At 37.0% G+C, this 13604-nt stretch overlaps 1 protein-coding gene across 1 annotated transcript in view; it reads left to right on the forward strand.

The window, feature by feature from the left end:
- The window catches only part of LOC107690615 (fibroblast growth factor 14-like), a 77481-nt gene that overhangs the window by 53459 nt on the left and 10418 nt on the right, over positions 1–13604 (forward strand). Inside the window, exon 4 of the mRNA XM_016488998.1 lies at positions 11524–11722. Within this exon, the coding sequence (XP_016344484.1) occupies positions 11524–11722 (199 nt within the window). The remainder of the gene's footprint in view (positions 1–11523; positions 11723–13604) is intronic.

Raw genomic sequence — 13604 nt, forward strand, 5'->3', positions numbered from 1 at the left:
TAGTACCAACTGACTCTCATGTATATTTTACAGCATTAGTTGAGAGATTTTTTTTCCTTGAGAAAATTTGGCGTGTACTGTACCCAGTGTTGGGCAAATTACTCTGAAAATGTAATACAATTACTGATTACTCCTTTTAAAAGTAATCACGTTACTGTTCTGATTACTTTATAAAATTTCAGCACTGCATTGCTCAACGCTGCAAACATGTGTTATAGCCTAAATAGAAACTCTGCATATGCTTGCACCTGTTAATCGTTTATATTTATATTAGTTCATGTTGCTTTTGTGCAATAGATGAATAACAATTTATTTGTTTTAGATATTTTATGTTTAGATATTACTATTTTGCGGGAGTCCCGTGAATCATTTTATTCTCCCGCATCCCGCACACACACGAGTGTCTACCTGCCCGCACCAGCACTCGCCCATCTTGTCCCATGCCGCACTCTGTTGCGTCGGGTCTCTTGGGAGCAGGTCTCTAATTCACTGCCACTGGACTCGACAGTGCGTGTGCTGCATCCTTTTTACAATCTCTAGATTATAAATCACTGCATTCTGTCAGCAATGTAATGCGGCAGTAACGTATAGAGACCTCGGTTTGTAACTATACTCTAATTACTATTTTGAAAATTATAACGCGTTAAATTACTCCGTTACTAAAAAAGTAATCAAATTACAGTAACACGTTACTAAGTAATGCGTTACTGACCAACACTGACTGTACCTGATATGTATCCAAAATAATCGATATTGAATCGAATCGAAATGGTAATCGAATCGAATCGCAAGCTTGTGAATGAGAATCGGATCGAATTGGGAAATTTGTCAAAACGCAGCCCTATTGGACACTTTATTTTATTTTATTTTTTTTTATATAATACTGACTAAATCTAATAATCAGACACTAGTAGTAAATGTTTCACCTTGATTTGTCTCTAAAATCATTTTTAGGGTAAAACCCATTGCTGCTAATCTCGTAGCTTTCTGTGAGGGCACTGTGTCTGATTAATTTAAACAGTTGCTTTGGATTTCATTAATGTAGGCTATGGGATAGTTTAGGATTAAATTATATTCCAGTGATGATACAGAGGCAAGGAATAAAGCCCTATTTAAGGTTAATGCATGCTTATAATTACTTTGATTCATGTGAGTATAATCTGTCTTTCAGCAATGGACAAAGAACATCATTGTATGTTGTATGTAAGCTGCATTTCATCTCTTTTAATGTAAAGCCCCAACAAACACCCCAGACATCTATCAATTTTATGCAAGTGCTGAATAAATAATTTCTGTATGTACATTATGCACTGCACCATAGGACACTGTAAATTATTTTTAAATAGTTGGTTTTTCATTTTTTTTTAAATTTGACTATCAGCCATTTTGCATTTTCCCCATTCATCATCATTATAATTGAAGGGGTTACATAGAATTTTTAAAAATGAATTAAATGGATATAACTTTTTATATTATTAATATAGTTGTATATTATATATTTGCTCCATTGTGTAGTTTAAAGCAATAGCTGATCTCCATGTTTTCTCAGTGCTGTCTAGAAGCAATTGAGATATTAAAGAAATCTTATTTTTCCTTCCTAAGGGATATCTTGTTTATTAAAGAGCAGATCATATGGGTTTTTGAAAAATATTTTTTTTCTTTTGCAGTTTATAACGTAGCTATCCTTAAATGAAAACACTCTGCAAAGTTGTTAATCAAAAAAGTGCATGATAAATAAAGATATTGTCTCTCAAAAGAGAGTCGGTTCTGAATCGCCTAAATGAATCTTGAATATTTTCGAATCTTTTGCCTGTTACCGGTATACGTCACTGGGTAACACATTTGCATAATCCCCGCCTGCCCGCGAAATATGAACAGAGTCTGACCTGCCCACAAACACTTCCGCTAGACTAGTTAGTGTGTTTACATCATGTTGAGAAGACGCTGTGTTCAAGGATACCACAGAAATACTATTCGAACCTTTTGTTGTGTGCGTGTCATTTTACCAAGGACTGCTTCTCTAATCTTGGCTTTTATCTTCGTTGGCTTCTTCTATCTTCGTAATTTGGACTAACAAGCTCTCTGAAGCATAACCTGTAAGTAGCCTACGATTGATACTAGTGTTGTCACGGTACCAAAATTTCAGTATTCGGTACCAATACCAGTGAAAATCCACGGTTCTCGGTACCAATTTCGGTACCAGAGCAAAACACAAAAACATGCTAATTGAACAACATTTTTATTAATAATGTTAAACAAAAATGAAATGTACAAAACCAATGCCATTCTTTATACTTATTTAAAAGTGTTTCAAGTTTCCCCACAAGTAATAAAAGTATGAAAAAAGTAAACACACTTTAAAATACCATATGACCTGCTCTTTAAAGGCATAGTTCATCCAAAAATGAACGCGAAAGATTATGTTAACTGTTTTTGTCCATATATGTTCATCAACTAAACAACAATGGATGCCATTGACTTTTATTGTATGGAAACATTTTTCAAGATATCTTTTGAAAAAGGTTTGAAAAGGCATGAGAGTGAGTATATGAAAACAGAATTGATTTTTAGGTGAACTATTCCTTTAGTTTTCCCCTTATCACAATTGTACTGTAAAGACAGTACAGCAAAAGAATATGTCATGTTTGTACTGTACGATGACTTCAGTACATTTACATTTTACATTTACAAGTTTTCCTTGGGGCTTCAGCGATGTCATCCCGATGGGGCTTCTTTAACTGCCAGAGAATGGTATTCCCATGCTTGTGGAGATGGATGGTTTAAATATGCCCCGTGGTGCAGTTCATATTCCTCTGTGTAGAGGGTTTGACAGATCTCTGTGAGCAACGCTCTGGACCAGAGAAAGGCAAAGTCTGCCTCCCTGGGTGCGTGTAAGAGCCCAATTTGAAACAACAAAGAAAAACGATAGCTCCTGTTGGAGTCCCCGACTGGAGATCAGCCATATCACTCAGACTCCATCTGTGTTATCTGGGGACAACAAAAGGTTTCAACAGATATGTTATATTGTGGAATAAAGCTTAATCTTTTTTAATCAAGATGTGCTATTTTTCTCCGCATTAGGGATGAGTGGAAAAAGTGTTCTCTATTTCCTGAGCATTAGAGTGGGAAATCTTCATATCCTTCCTGCATTTTTGGCTATGTGAAATGAATGCAGGTTTTCAAAGAGTACGGTCCAGCAAATGTCATCCAAGATTTATCATCCATGATAAAGCACATATCTCCAACCAGACTGCACGTACCGAATCTGCCAAACAGGCATATCGAGGGATTAGAGGAAACAGCAAATACTTCATTGAATATTCTGGCTAACAGTTCAATACAGATATTGGATGGAAGAGAGGAAATAATCATTTACACTTTTGCTCACACACACGCACAAATGCACACATTCTCCCACACTGACACAAGCTGTGAATGTGAGGTGGAAGGTGACTCACTATGCTCGCTGGCAGACAGGAACCCCGCTGGAGGAAAATCCTGTCTGCGAGGGAGACACATGTATGCATACATAAGTTCAGACCAAGCCGAGCCCACAACCCAACAAAATTTTTCAGATGATGTTTAAAAATGTGAAATGGACTTTAGCCTGTTTGCTGCCTTTGACGTCACAGCTCATGTAACTGCAGCATAGTCGCTAGTCCAAGCCAAACAACAGCCACTAAGATGCTGACAGAGAGATATACAGGTATTACAGACCTTCTTGAGTCACATATTTATTCTAAAAGTAAGTGGCAGTACAAAGCCCAAGATCAGTCATATTGGTTGTTTAGCTGGATAAATAAGAGCACAAAACAACTGTGAGAAAATATGACCTTGCTGCCACAATGTTTTTGATGATTTTCAATATTTAATGTTATGGTTTCATGAGTGATTTGGTTATGCAGACGTTAAGGTGTTCTGAGTGGTTTTAAGCATCTTGCTAGGTGGTAACCTTCCTTCAGTGCAAGTCTATGGATTTTTTTGCATCTGTTTTCTTAGGAAAGATATAGCACACTTCTTGACATCAAGCTGCACAGTTTGAAGTATTATTCATGTCCACAGAATAAGTGACACAGGACAAGTTGGCCACTGAATAATACTTGGGGATTCCTCAAGCTGACAAAATGCCGTTGTTTACCACACCGATATTTGATGCATTTTTCAAATCAATCCCATGATGCAGCTGAAGGCCTAAAGGCAAAATCCATGTTTCTCTCTTAAGGCATTGGACTGTGTGTCATCTAAATCTCTGTCAGGCTGACAGCTAGGGAATTGTGCGCCGTGTGACTGCCACAGCCCTGAGTCCTGCCTTCCTGCAGTCTGTCAGCTTGTTAGAGAGACCTCGCATCTCCTGGCTAGCCAATAATGACTGCTGGATTACTCCTTTAAGACCAGACTGGCCTCAATTTAAAGATCAACAGCTCTTTGGTGGCCAGCACTGGCTCACGGGAAGTTTATCCATTGAGATCTCACTCAAGGTCGAGCACTGTGTGGAGTTCTTAGACTGACTTGTGGCTGGGTCAATCCCAGAAAACTGTGCCATTTGTGCTAAAAAATTTCAGGATCTTTTATTCTTTTATTTTTTTTATTTAATTTGAAAAGGTATCAGCCATAGACATTGAGGTACCACCACAGGGCAATGTGTTTCCCCCAGTAATAAGTTTAGTGGTCAGAACATAAGGTTTTATTTATTTATTTTTATGATTATGACGTTTTTGTACAATTACACTACCGTTCAAGTTTAAGGTTAATAATTTTTTAAAATGTTTTTGAAAGAGTCTCTTATGCTCACTAAGGCTGCAATTTGATAAAAACAGAAAATCACATTTAAAACACCTGTCTTCTATTTTAACATATTTCAAAATGTAATTTATCCTTGTGATCGCAAAGCTGAATTTTACAGCAGCCATTACTCCAGTCTTCAGTGTCACATGATCCTTGACAAATACAGTAATATGCTGATTTGGTGCTCAAGAAACATTTCTTATTATCACAGTTGAAAACGGTTGTGCTGTGTAGTAGTTTTGTAGAATTTTTTTTAATTTATTTTTATAATAATGTTTTTACTGTCACTTCTGATTTGATGAATGCCCAATAGCAGGCCAATATAAGTAAACAAAATGAAATTCTGATATAGACTATAAGAACAACTTGCATCTGTTTGAACCGTTATCAGTTGGAGGAAATTTGTCCAAAAAAGCATTTTTGAAAATGAAGACATGCTAACTGGCTGATATTCTAATCAAAACATGCATTTAAAAATAAAATTGTTCTGTTCTTCTGTTCTGTTTGAGTTCAGTTGATCAAATAATGTGACCAAGTTTAGTATCCTGTTAAATATATCAGTACATAGAACTCAAATGGCACTGTTTTCAGAGAATGACCCTGCTACAATAAGGACGTCCTTCTCAGCCCTCAGTACCAGCTTGTGCCAGTGTGAACTGGACCACAACCAGCCATTCAATCCTAGTGTCTCTCTGTCCTGAGAGCTTTATGCATGATATATCACTCAGACAAGAGCAACATAAATACTGCAGACACTGAGATATCCTAAACAGGGAAATACCATTCCTCTTGTTACCAATACTATAGTTGATTTTGGATTCATGATCCTCTCATCTGGTTTGCTTAGAAATGAGGCTTGATTCAAGATTTAGAACCTACAGTATTAACAGAATTTGCTGTGGAGCTTCACATGATTTTTTCCCCCCTCCCCAGTTACTGAGTAAACACACAAGAGAGCTGAAGCAGGGACACTTAAAGTGCACTCAGAATCTAGGGACATTGCCTTTCATAGAGCTGGTGTTAAAAATCTACCACACAGCCGAAAGGTCACTGTCTTCAGGGAGGCTGAACGGAGAGTTTTAAGTGCTTGCGGTTAGACTGCTCTTCAAAAGGCAATGGGCTCTTAGCTATTCATCATTGAAAAAAATCACTCCATAATCAACAAAGAGATGAACAACCAAGAGGAAGGATTAATAGTAGCACTTAAAAAAATACGTGTTTGAATTGGTAATCTATGGCAAGTTCGGCACTGTAAGTCACTGGATGACTGACAACAAGTATCATTGTAGCATTTGCGTACGCTTCCCCAGGCTTGATAACATGCCAAAGAGCTTGCAAAAGTAGAATAATATGCAAATATGAATATTATTGAGGCAGAAATTAATGGTGTGAATTAACACTATCTGCCACCGAAGAGAGTGAACCGTAACACACAAAGCACTGTGCTTGAAGCTCCATCCTCATCTCAAATTTTAACAGGAACAAGCAAGTTGATCCAATATGCCTCCTTTTGTTTGCACTGCATTTTAGACAGATTACATGAGCACAAAACCATCAAAAAGCCTCTCGTGGCCCTACCCTATCATTTCTCGTGTTGAGTGAAAAGACCCATGTCACATGTTGCCAAGAGGCTCATCAGAGCCTGCCGATACAATACATATTTATGGACCATCCATATTTAACAGCGTCCTTTCTGTTGTTTGGTTGGTTGAGGAAATTCAGTGAAGCTCATATTATGTAGCTCTCTTTTGATGTTTCAACATGAGCAGAGATGTGAGGGAAGCTCAGTCTTTTCAAGATTAGTAGACTTGATTCAAACGTTAACATTAAACAATTTCCAATTTTTCCCTGTTCACGAGAAATGGTTTGGCAGGCCAGCACGAGGGAGCCAGCCTGACACGTTTTTTTTCACGTCTCGCTCGCTTTCTCGGGCTCTGTCTCCCCCTGTCTATTTTTTTTGTATTCCTTAACCTTTCTTTTCTCTCACTTCTGTCTCTTCACTCCTTCGTTCTCCCTCTCTTTCCCCCATCCCCCATGTGTCTCCGTCTGCTCTCGGAGAGGGATGGGTTGATTATCTGTGTCTGAAGTAAACTGCCCTTTCTGGCACTGGCCAAGGTCAATTACGGCCACACATTCAAAGCAGAATTTAAATAAGGGGTGAATCGCAGGTGCAGTAGATTGACTTTTCCTTTCAACCTGCTTTTTCTACCCCTTTTAATGTAATTTTCTTCAACTTAACTTTTTCAGTAATTTCATCAGTTTTTAGATACATATTTGGAGAATTTTTGAAGCATTCGTTTACATTCGTAGGAAATTGTTTTTTCCATGATAGCCTGGTGAAATGCCAGGGGAGCTATATTTAAATTTTTACTTACAGTCCTCTAATTATTTCATAGTAATTCTCAACATGCTCCTACTGAGATCATCAACCCTTCCCGTGTTGCATTGTTTCACACAGTGACTCTTGAAACATGAACAAAAGACCCAATGTATATGCATATTCGAATACTAAAAATACTGGTGTCTCTCTTCGACAAAATAAAAAGGAAAGAGGGGAAAAAACTTAATTGCTAGGCAGGAGCCTTTCAAGCGTTACCATGGCTACACGATAGAAAGGTATGTGCTGTTTTAATAGCAGGCTGTGAAAAGGAAGAGCTGTCAAGAAAAGAGCATCAGGCAGAAGGCGGTTAAAAGCATGGATTGCCTCTTCCTCATAGTGTTTGCTGCCAGAGATCAAAGTTGGACAGTGTGACACATATCACCTGTCTAATTTGTTGTCTAGGATGCAAAATTAAATAAAGCTTTCATTGTATTAACCACCGGTTCTCTTTGTGCCGACCCATGGGAGACTTGTGCAGTCAGCAATCAAGTTTAGCAAGCAAAGGAGGATTAGCCTGCTCAAAAATGTATTCTAAATAGACATAACACTAAAACGGATGCTTTAATCAAATTTTTGTATAATTCAGAAGCATATATTTTATAAAGATGTTTTTTTTTTCTTTTTATATTGATATTTATTTTAATATTTTATATAATTTCTGCTCTTCTAATATGTAAATTGACCAATCAGAATGGATATGCTAATTATGGAATGTTGTTTGTTTCCAGCAAAAATGCAGCTGAAATATGCCTCCTTCCATATAAATAACCGATCATTATCAGCAGTAACCTTTCAAACCAATTAGCTGTCAATATCACTTTAGTGAATCTAAATTCTGCTTGTGATTAACACAACAGGTGGAGTGAAACAAAAACAAGAATTAAATAACAGTTTTAGAGAGACTTCAGACTTATCTTGGAATTGGAGTCTGCATTACTGAAGGATGTCAATATAACCCAATGACTGCACATCTCTGTGATTGTCTATTTAATTATTAGAACATTTTTAATAGAAAGAAAATCATTAATTAAATTTGACTCATTAGTGGTTTGTTGTGTTTCTTCCTGCAAGACAAGAATTTTGTGATTTTTGTTGTAGGCAGTGTGTATATCTCTCTATTTATTTATGTATTTATTTATTTATTTTTAACTTATTTTAGTCAGTCAATTTTGTGTAGTTTTATCATACTCAAGACTTCTGAGTATCATCAAAGAGGGCCAGGCTTTGTTATAAGACACGTCTTTGTGAATCAGGGTCTTTGTACATTCTCTACATCACAGTAATCAATTTCAAAAGGAAAGCTGCAAAGTTGCCAAGATGAAAGAAAATTTGAAACTCATCTTCAAAATCATTAGTATAAACAAACATTTTGTTTTAGTTTGAGTCATTAAGTTGAATAATTAAGAAGTGACTAATTCTGTCTGTGGTCTTGATGATTCCTCTCATATTAAAATACACTTTACAACACCAAATGCATTGTTTATTTTTGAAAACATTCAGAAAGTAGCTTAGTTTTGGCAGAATGAATGAAATGTTTATATTGTTCAGTGTGTTATGAATTTTAAGAAGGTGTGAAAGTTTATTTTAAGAAAGTATAAATTTGTCAACGATACTGATTTATTTATTGAATAATCTTAACATTATATGAGGAAAAGAAAACCTTTAAGACTATAAAGACAGTTACATTAAAGGGAATAAGGCTAAAGCGGCACATGAGTTTGCTGTAGTTGTCAGATGTGATTAACATTTTGTAGCATTCACTGTTGCTAACTAATTTAACTCGTCTTAGCTCTTTTGTGTAATAAGAATGGCTTATAAACCGACTCAACAGTTGAACTTTCACCTTTCTATGCTGTGAAAATCACCAGTGGTAGGATCTGGTTTGTTTTAAGGCCCTTGGTTAGCATGCAGTCAATGAAGTAAGCTGTTAGTGTTTAATCAAGGGTGCAAGAGAGCCTTCCAAAACACATCCGAGTTCAACTCCCTTACATAATGCAATTTCATCCCATTTATTCTGCCGTTGCATCTGACTAACATGCCACTTAGTTCCTGTCTTCACTCCTTTTCTAACCAAGTACCTTGTCTGGGGTTGACAAGAAACGATTTAACAGAGAAATAATAGACAGGAAGGAGTTCTGTGGAAATGCTTTTCTCTCAGCTTAAAATAAAACAATAGGGCTCCAATTTTGCACAATTTAGCACCTTTGTAGTAATATTTGTCCAACTATTGCTGGTTCTTAATATCTTTTTAAAAAGAGACTGGGAGAAAGTGGGGTCAACTTTTATTAATATATATTATAGGGGTTTCAATTTTTTGATGAACTGACCTTTTAAAATATAGGAGATATTGAATCTCATATTCAACAGTATTATTTTCGCAAGAAAGTATTTAGGAAGTGATTTGCTGTAAAATCTGCCTCATTTGTCATTTAGAAGGAGACTTTTAGAACAGACACATATTTATATGTTTAGAACTTGCAGTCTTATACAGATATGAGGTCTTTAATGTGTAGTTTAATGATGGGTGTTAATGGAACTTGTAGATTTATAAATGATAGTTTTGGTGCTATTTACCAATAGAGAGAAGTGCTCCTAGGATTATTGAAGTGGTGGAGTTATTGAATTGACAGCAAGCCTGGAAGCTTTAATCGATGCAGTAATGCAACATACACACAGTGTTTACAGATGGCACCAAATAATGGGTCATACAGCGGAGATGAATGGCTTTCACTGGCTAAATTAAGTCATTTTGAAGAAGACCATACCCTGCAATATTTCAAAATCCTTAAATCAGTCAGAATGAAGTAAATATATATATGCTGCACAATGTGAAGCTAATACAGCTTGCTACTGTACATAGTGAGTCTGTTTTTAGTAAATCATTAAAAGTGAATTGTTGTTATAATGTTATAATTCTCATTTGTAAGTTGCTTTGGATAAAAGCGTCTGCTAAATGACTAAATGTAAATGTAATGGGTATTTTAATTATTTTAGTGATAATGCAATGTGACGTTCAGCGTAAGTCTCAAAATAAATGAAACAGCACCACACCACTGAATAACCACTTGAATTACCTTCATTCTTTAAGATCTCAGTTTCACAACTCCGTGTGACAGCTGTGCCATTTTTATTTTAATCGATTGATTAATCTGATGGAGTCTTATGTTCTGGATAAGGAAGTGTGAGATGTTTAGGAAAATATGGGACATTTTAATCAGATTTACGGCTTTAGTTTCCATAGAGAGAAAACCATGTTCCTTTGAACTTCTCATTTTGAGAAATTATTTTTTAGATTTAATATTTACAGATAATGTTTACTGCTCCTGCTAGATTCACAGTCTGGCATGATCCCAGACTTTTCAAATGAACTGCAAAATGAAATTTCGTGGAGCCAAATGAAGTGTGGGTGTACAGTATGCCCACAAGGTGTGGAATCAGATGTACTGAAAAGATGGTGAAGAAGTTGGAATGCCCTTGCCAAAGTGTGGATTATGCAATTGGATATGGATATTTGAAGAAAATAATAGACTTAGCATGGCTGAGCATGGCACCTGGAGTGAAGTTGAAAGTAGAGATTAATTTGTCATGAGTGAATATCACATTTTGTCTTGGGGCCAATTATTTTGTCTGTATGCTCATTGAGGTATCAGCAGACAGACCTGCAGTGTCTGCCTACAGATTAGACCTCAGGCGTATCACCATGCATACAGAGTAATAGGAAAATGTACAGGAATGTGAATGTTATTTTAAGAAGTCTCTGTGTTCTGTTACCAGGTTTGCTGTTTCTATTCTGTTAATTAAATGTACCAAAACTCCAAATACCAATGTACTGTCTGTTCAACTGTATAAACATACAAATTATAAATGTTATTCAGAGTGGACACCATATTTAGTGAATGAATGGAAACAAAGCTGTGAGGGACAGAAGTGCAATCTGTTCAATATGTCGTATAGCTCTTCTGATTGATAGAAAATGTCCCTCACTGCCAAATTAAATATTGAGTTTATTCTGACTTAAAACTGTATGTTATAAATCAGTGTTTTCCAATCCTGAGGTTTCAAATGCTTAGGGATTTGTGATGGAACTGGAGGAGGGCTGTAAGATACAATAGAAATGGCAATGCTAAATTGCTACATTATTAATATTTTTTAGAATAATAAATAATTAAGGGGTATTTTATTGTATAGAATTAGGTCAAACAGATAAAGTAGTTTCAGTTATTCATGTGAAAATAAATTTCAGTTATTCATGTGAAATTGTGAAATGTTTATTGAACCCTTTTTTAACTCTAAATCCCACATAGAATTTCCCACAGCTTTTGTGTGACGCCTTCCTCTTGTGTCTCCCTTTTTTACAGGAACTGTTTACGCCGGAATGCAAGTTTAAAGAGTCTGTGTTTGAAAACTACTATGTGATCTACTCATCCATGCTGTATAGGCAGCAGGAGTCGGGGAGAGCATGGTTCCTTGGCTTAAATAAAGATGGCCAGGCCATGAAGGGGAACCGGGTGAAGAAAACTAAACCAGCTGCTCACTTCCTGCCCAAGCCATTAGAAGGTAAAGCGTTCTCTGAAAGTCTCAAGAGAACGGTTAACATCCAGGTCACTGTGACACTGGCAGAATGGTAATGAAGTGCACAAGCCCTTGAGAGATATGCTTTTGCTTGATGCCTTTTTACAGTTTTTCTCAAATGGTTTACACATTTTTTTCAAACTAAGGTCAAGGTTTTCAAAACAAGAAACACAGGCATCCAAACGCTTTTCCAAAACAGGCTGTACATTTTCATCGCGTTAATACAAATGACAACATACATCATTTTTATCGAGAACCCACACACAAACAAATCTCCAGTACAAGGTTCCTGTTTTCAAAGTGTTTAATACAAACAACTACAGAGATGGAGGAGGTAGAAGAAGATAAGAGAGGATAGGAAGAAGAGATAAAGATGAGAGAGTGGAGGAGGAAGACAGAGGATGGGAGAGGAATAGGAGAGAATGTAGAATGAGGAGAGGAGAGGAGGAGGACATTGAAAGAGTTGAGGAAAGAGCAAGAGGAAATGATGTAAGAGGAGGGTGAGAAGAGAGGAAGGGGACAGCAGTCTCAAATGAGATGAGAGACAGTTTAATTGACACGGAGTCATAGTTTCTTGATAGAGGCCAGACAGAGTTCAGCATAATGTGAGCAGATCTACATTGACTATAGAAAACCAAGAAAACAGGGAGGAATGTCATTGGTCAATGATGACCCAACATCACCATCTGTGCTGTGCTCTCATGAGGCTGTACAACATCCGTGCCAGGTGTAAATTGAACATCTTCACTGTTACTTCCTTAGATGCAGAGCTTGAATTCATGTGGAAAATTATATATATATGAAGAGTTCATTTGCAAAAACCGATAACTTGATTTTTTTTATTGCGCATTCCAAGTAATATCAATCAAACTGCAGTTGGGTTGTTTTGATTAAGTAATAATAACTTTTTGTTATAAAGTTTGTTTTATAGCAAAAGCAGATAAAAAAAAAGTTTGCCAAAAGGCAGATTCGAACCCGGGTCGATCGCGTCAAAAGGTAGTTGACACGCGTTTTACCATTTGCGCCACTGGAGCTAATGACTGGTGACCGTCTTTTGTCATGTTGACTAGCCCAATCACACGTTGGTGGATGGAGTTAGTGTAATAGCCTTTGCCAACGATTTTTTTTAATTCCCAACAGTTAAACAGTTGCCCACAGAAAAAAAAACGGGGGAAAAAAATATGCTGCAGCACCCCCACTTCCCGCGCCTATGATGTATACACAGAGGAATGGCTTACTACTATTAGTGCAGCAGGGAGACCGTGCCAAATTAGGCAACTCCAAGCTGTTGTGGTCGTGCCGTGACAACGCTCGTGTCCGTTGTATCCGTCACAGTGTTGCTAAGTCCGTGGTTTTCCCGTGGAATTGGGCTACTTTATCACTGTTGCTGCGGGTTGATTTTCATGTCCGTGGGTTGAAGCGACCCCAATAACGTGTATTTTAGCCCCCAGAACGTGATTTTTACCGGAGGACCCCTCGAAACGCAGTTAGTTTTGAGTAGCAATTGGGCAGGTTTTGTTATGAAAACCTGGCAACCATTTCCCTCAAGCAGGTAACGTTATTATTGCTAACATATTGGACATATTGGATGAGAAACTAATCACTTCATCTGATGTTTAAGTGAAGAAATTAGCCTTGACAGCCTTACTTGCCTTACTTACTCAACAATTGGCTTTGTTCTCTCTCACCGGACTTGTGTGTGTGTAGGTGATGTAAAAGTCGAAAGCAGGCATTTGGACCAAAGTGAGGCAAGGGAGGGGAAGACTCAAAATGTTTCTAAACTTAAAACGCATTATTGCCCCGTTTGTGTTGTTTTACTACTTACAATTGATTAAAGTATAAAACATTGTTATTTACAATGCACAGC

This window comes from Sinocyclocheilus anshuiensis, unplaced genomic scaffold (assembly GCF_001515605.1).
Source record: "Sinocyclocheilus anshuiensis isolate Anshui unplaced genomic scaffold, SAMN03320099.WGS_v1.1 scaffold1709, whole genome shotgun sequence".
Taxonomy (NCBI): domain Eukaryota; kingdom Metazoa; phylum Chordata; class Actinopteri; order Cypriniformes; family Cyprinidae; genus Sinocyclocheilus; species Sinocyclocheilus anshuiensis.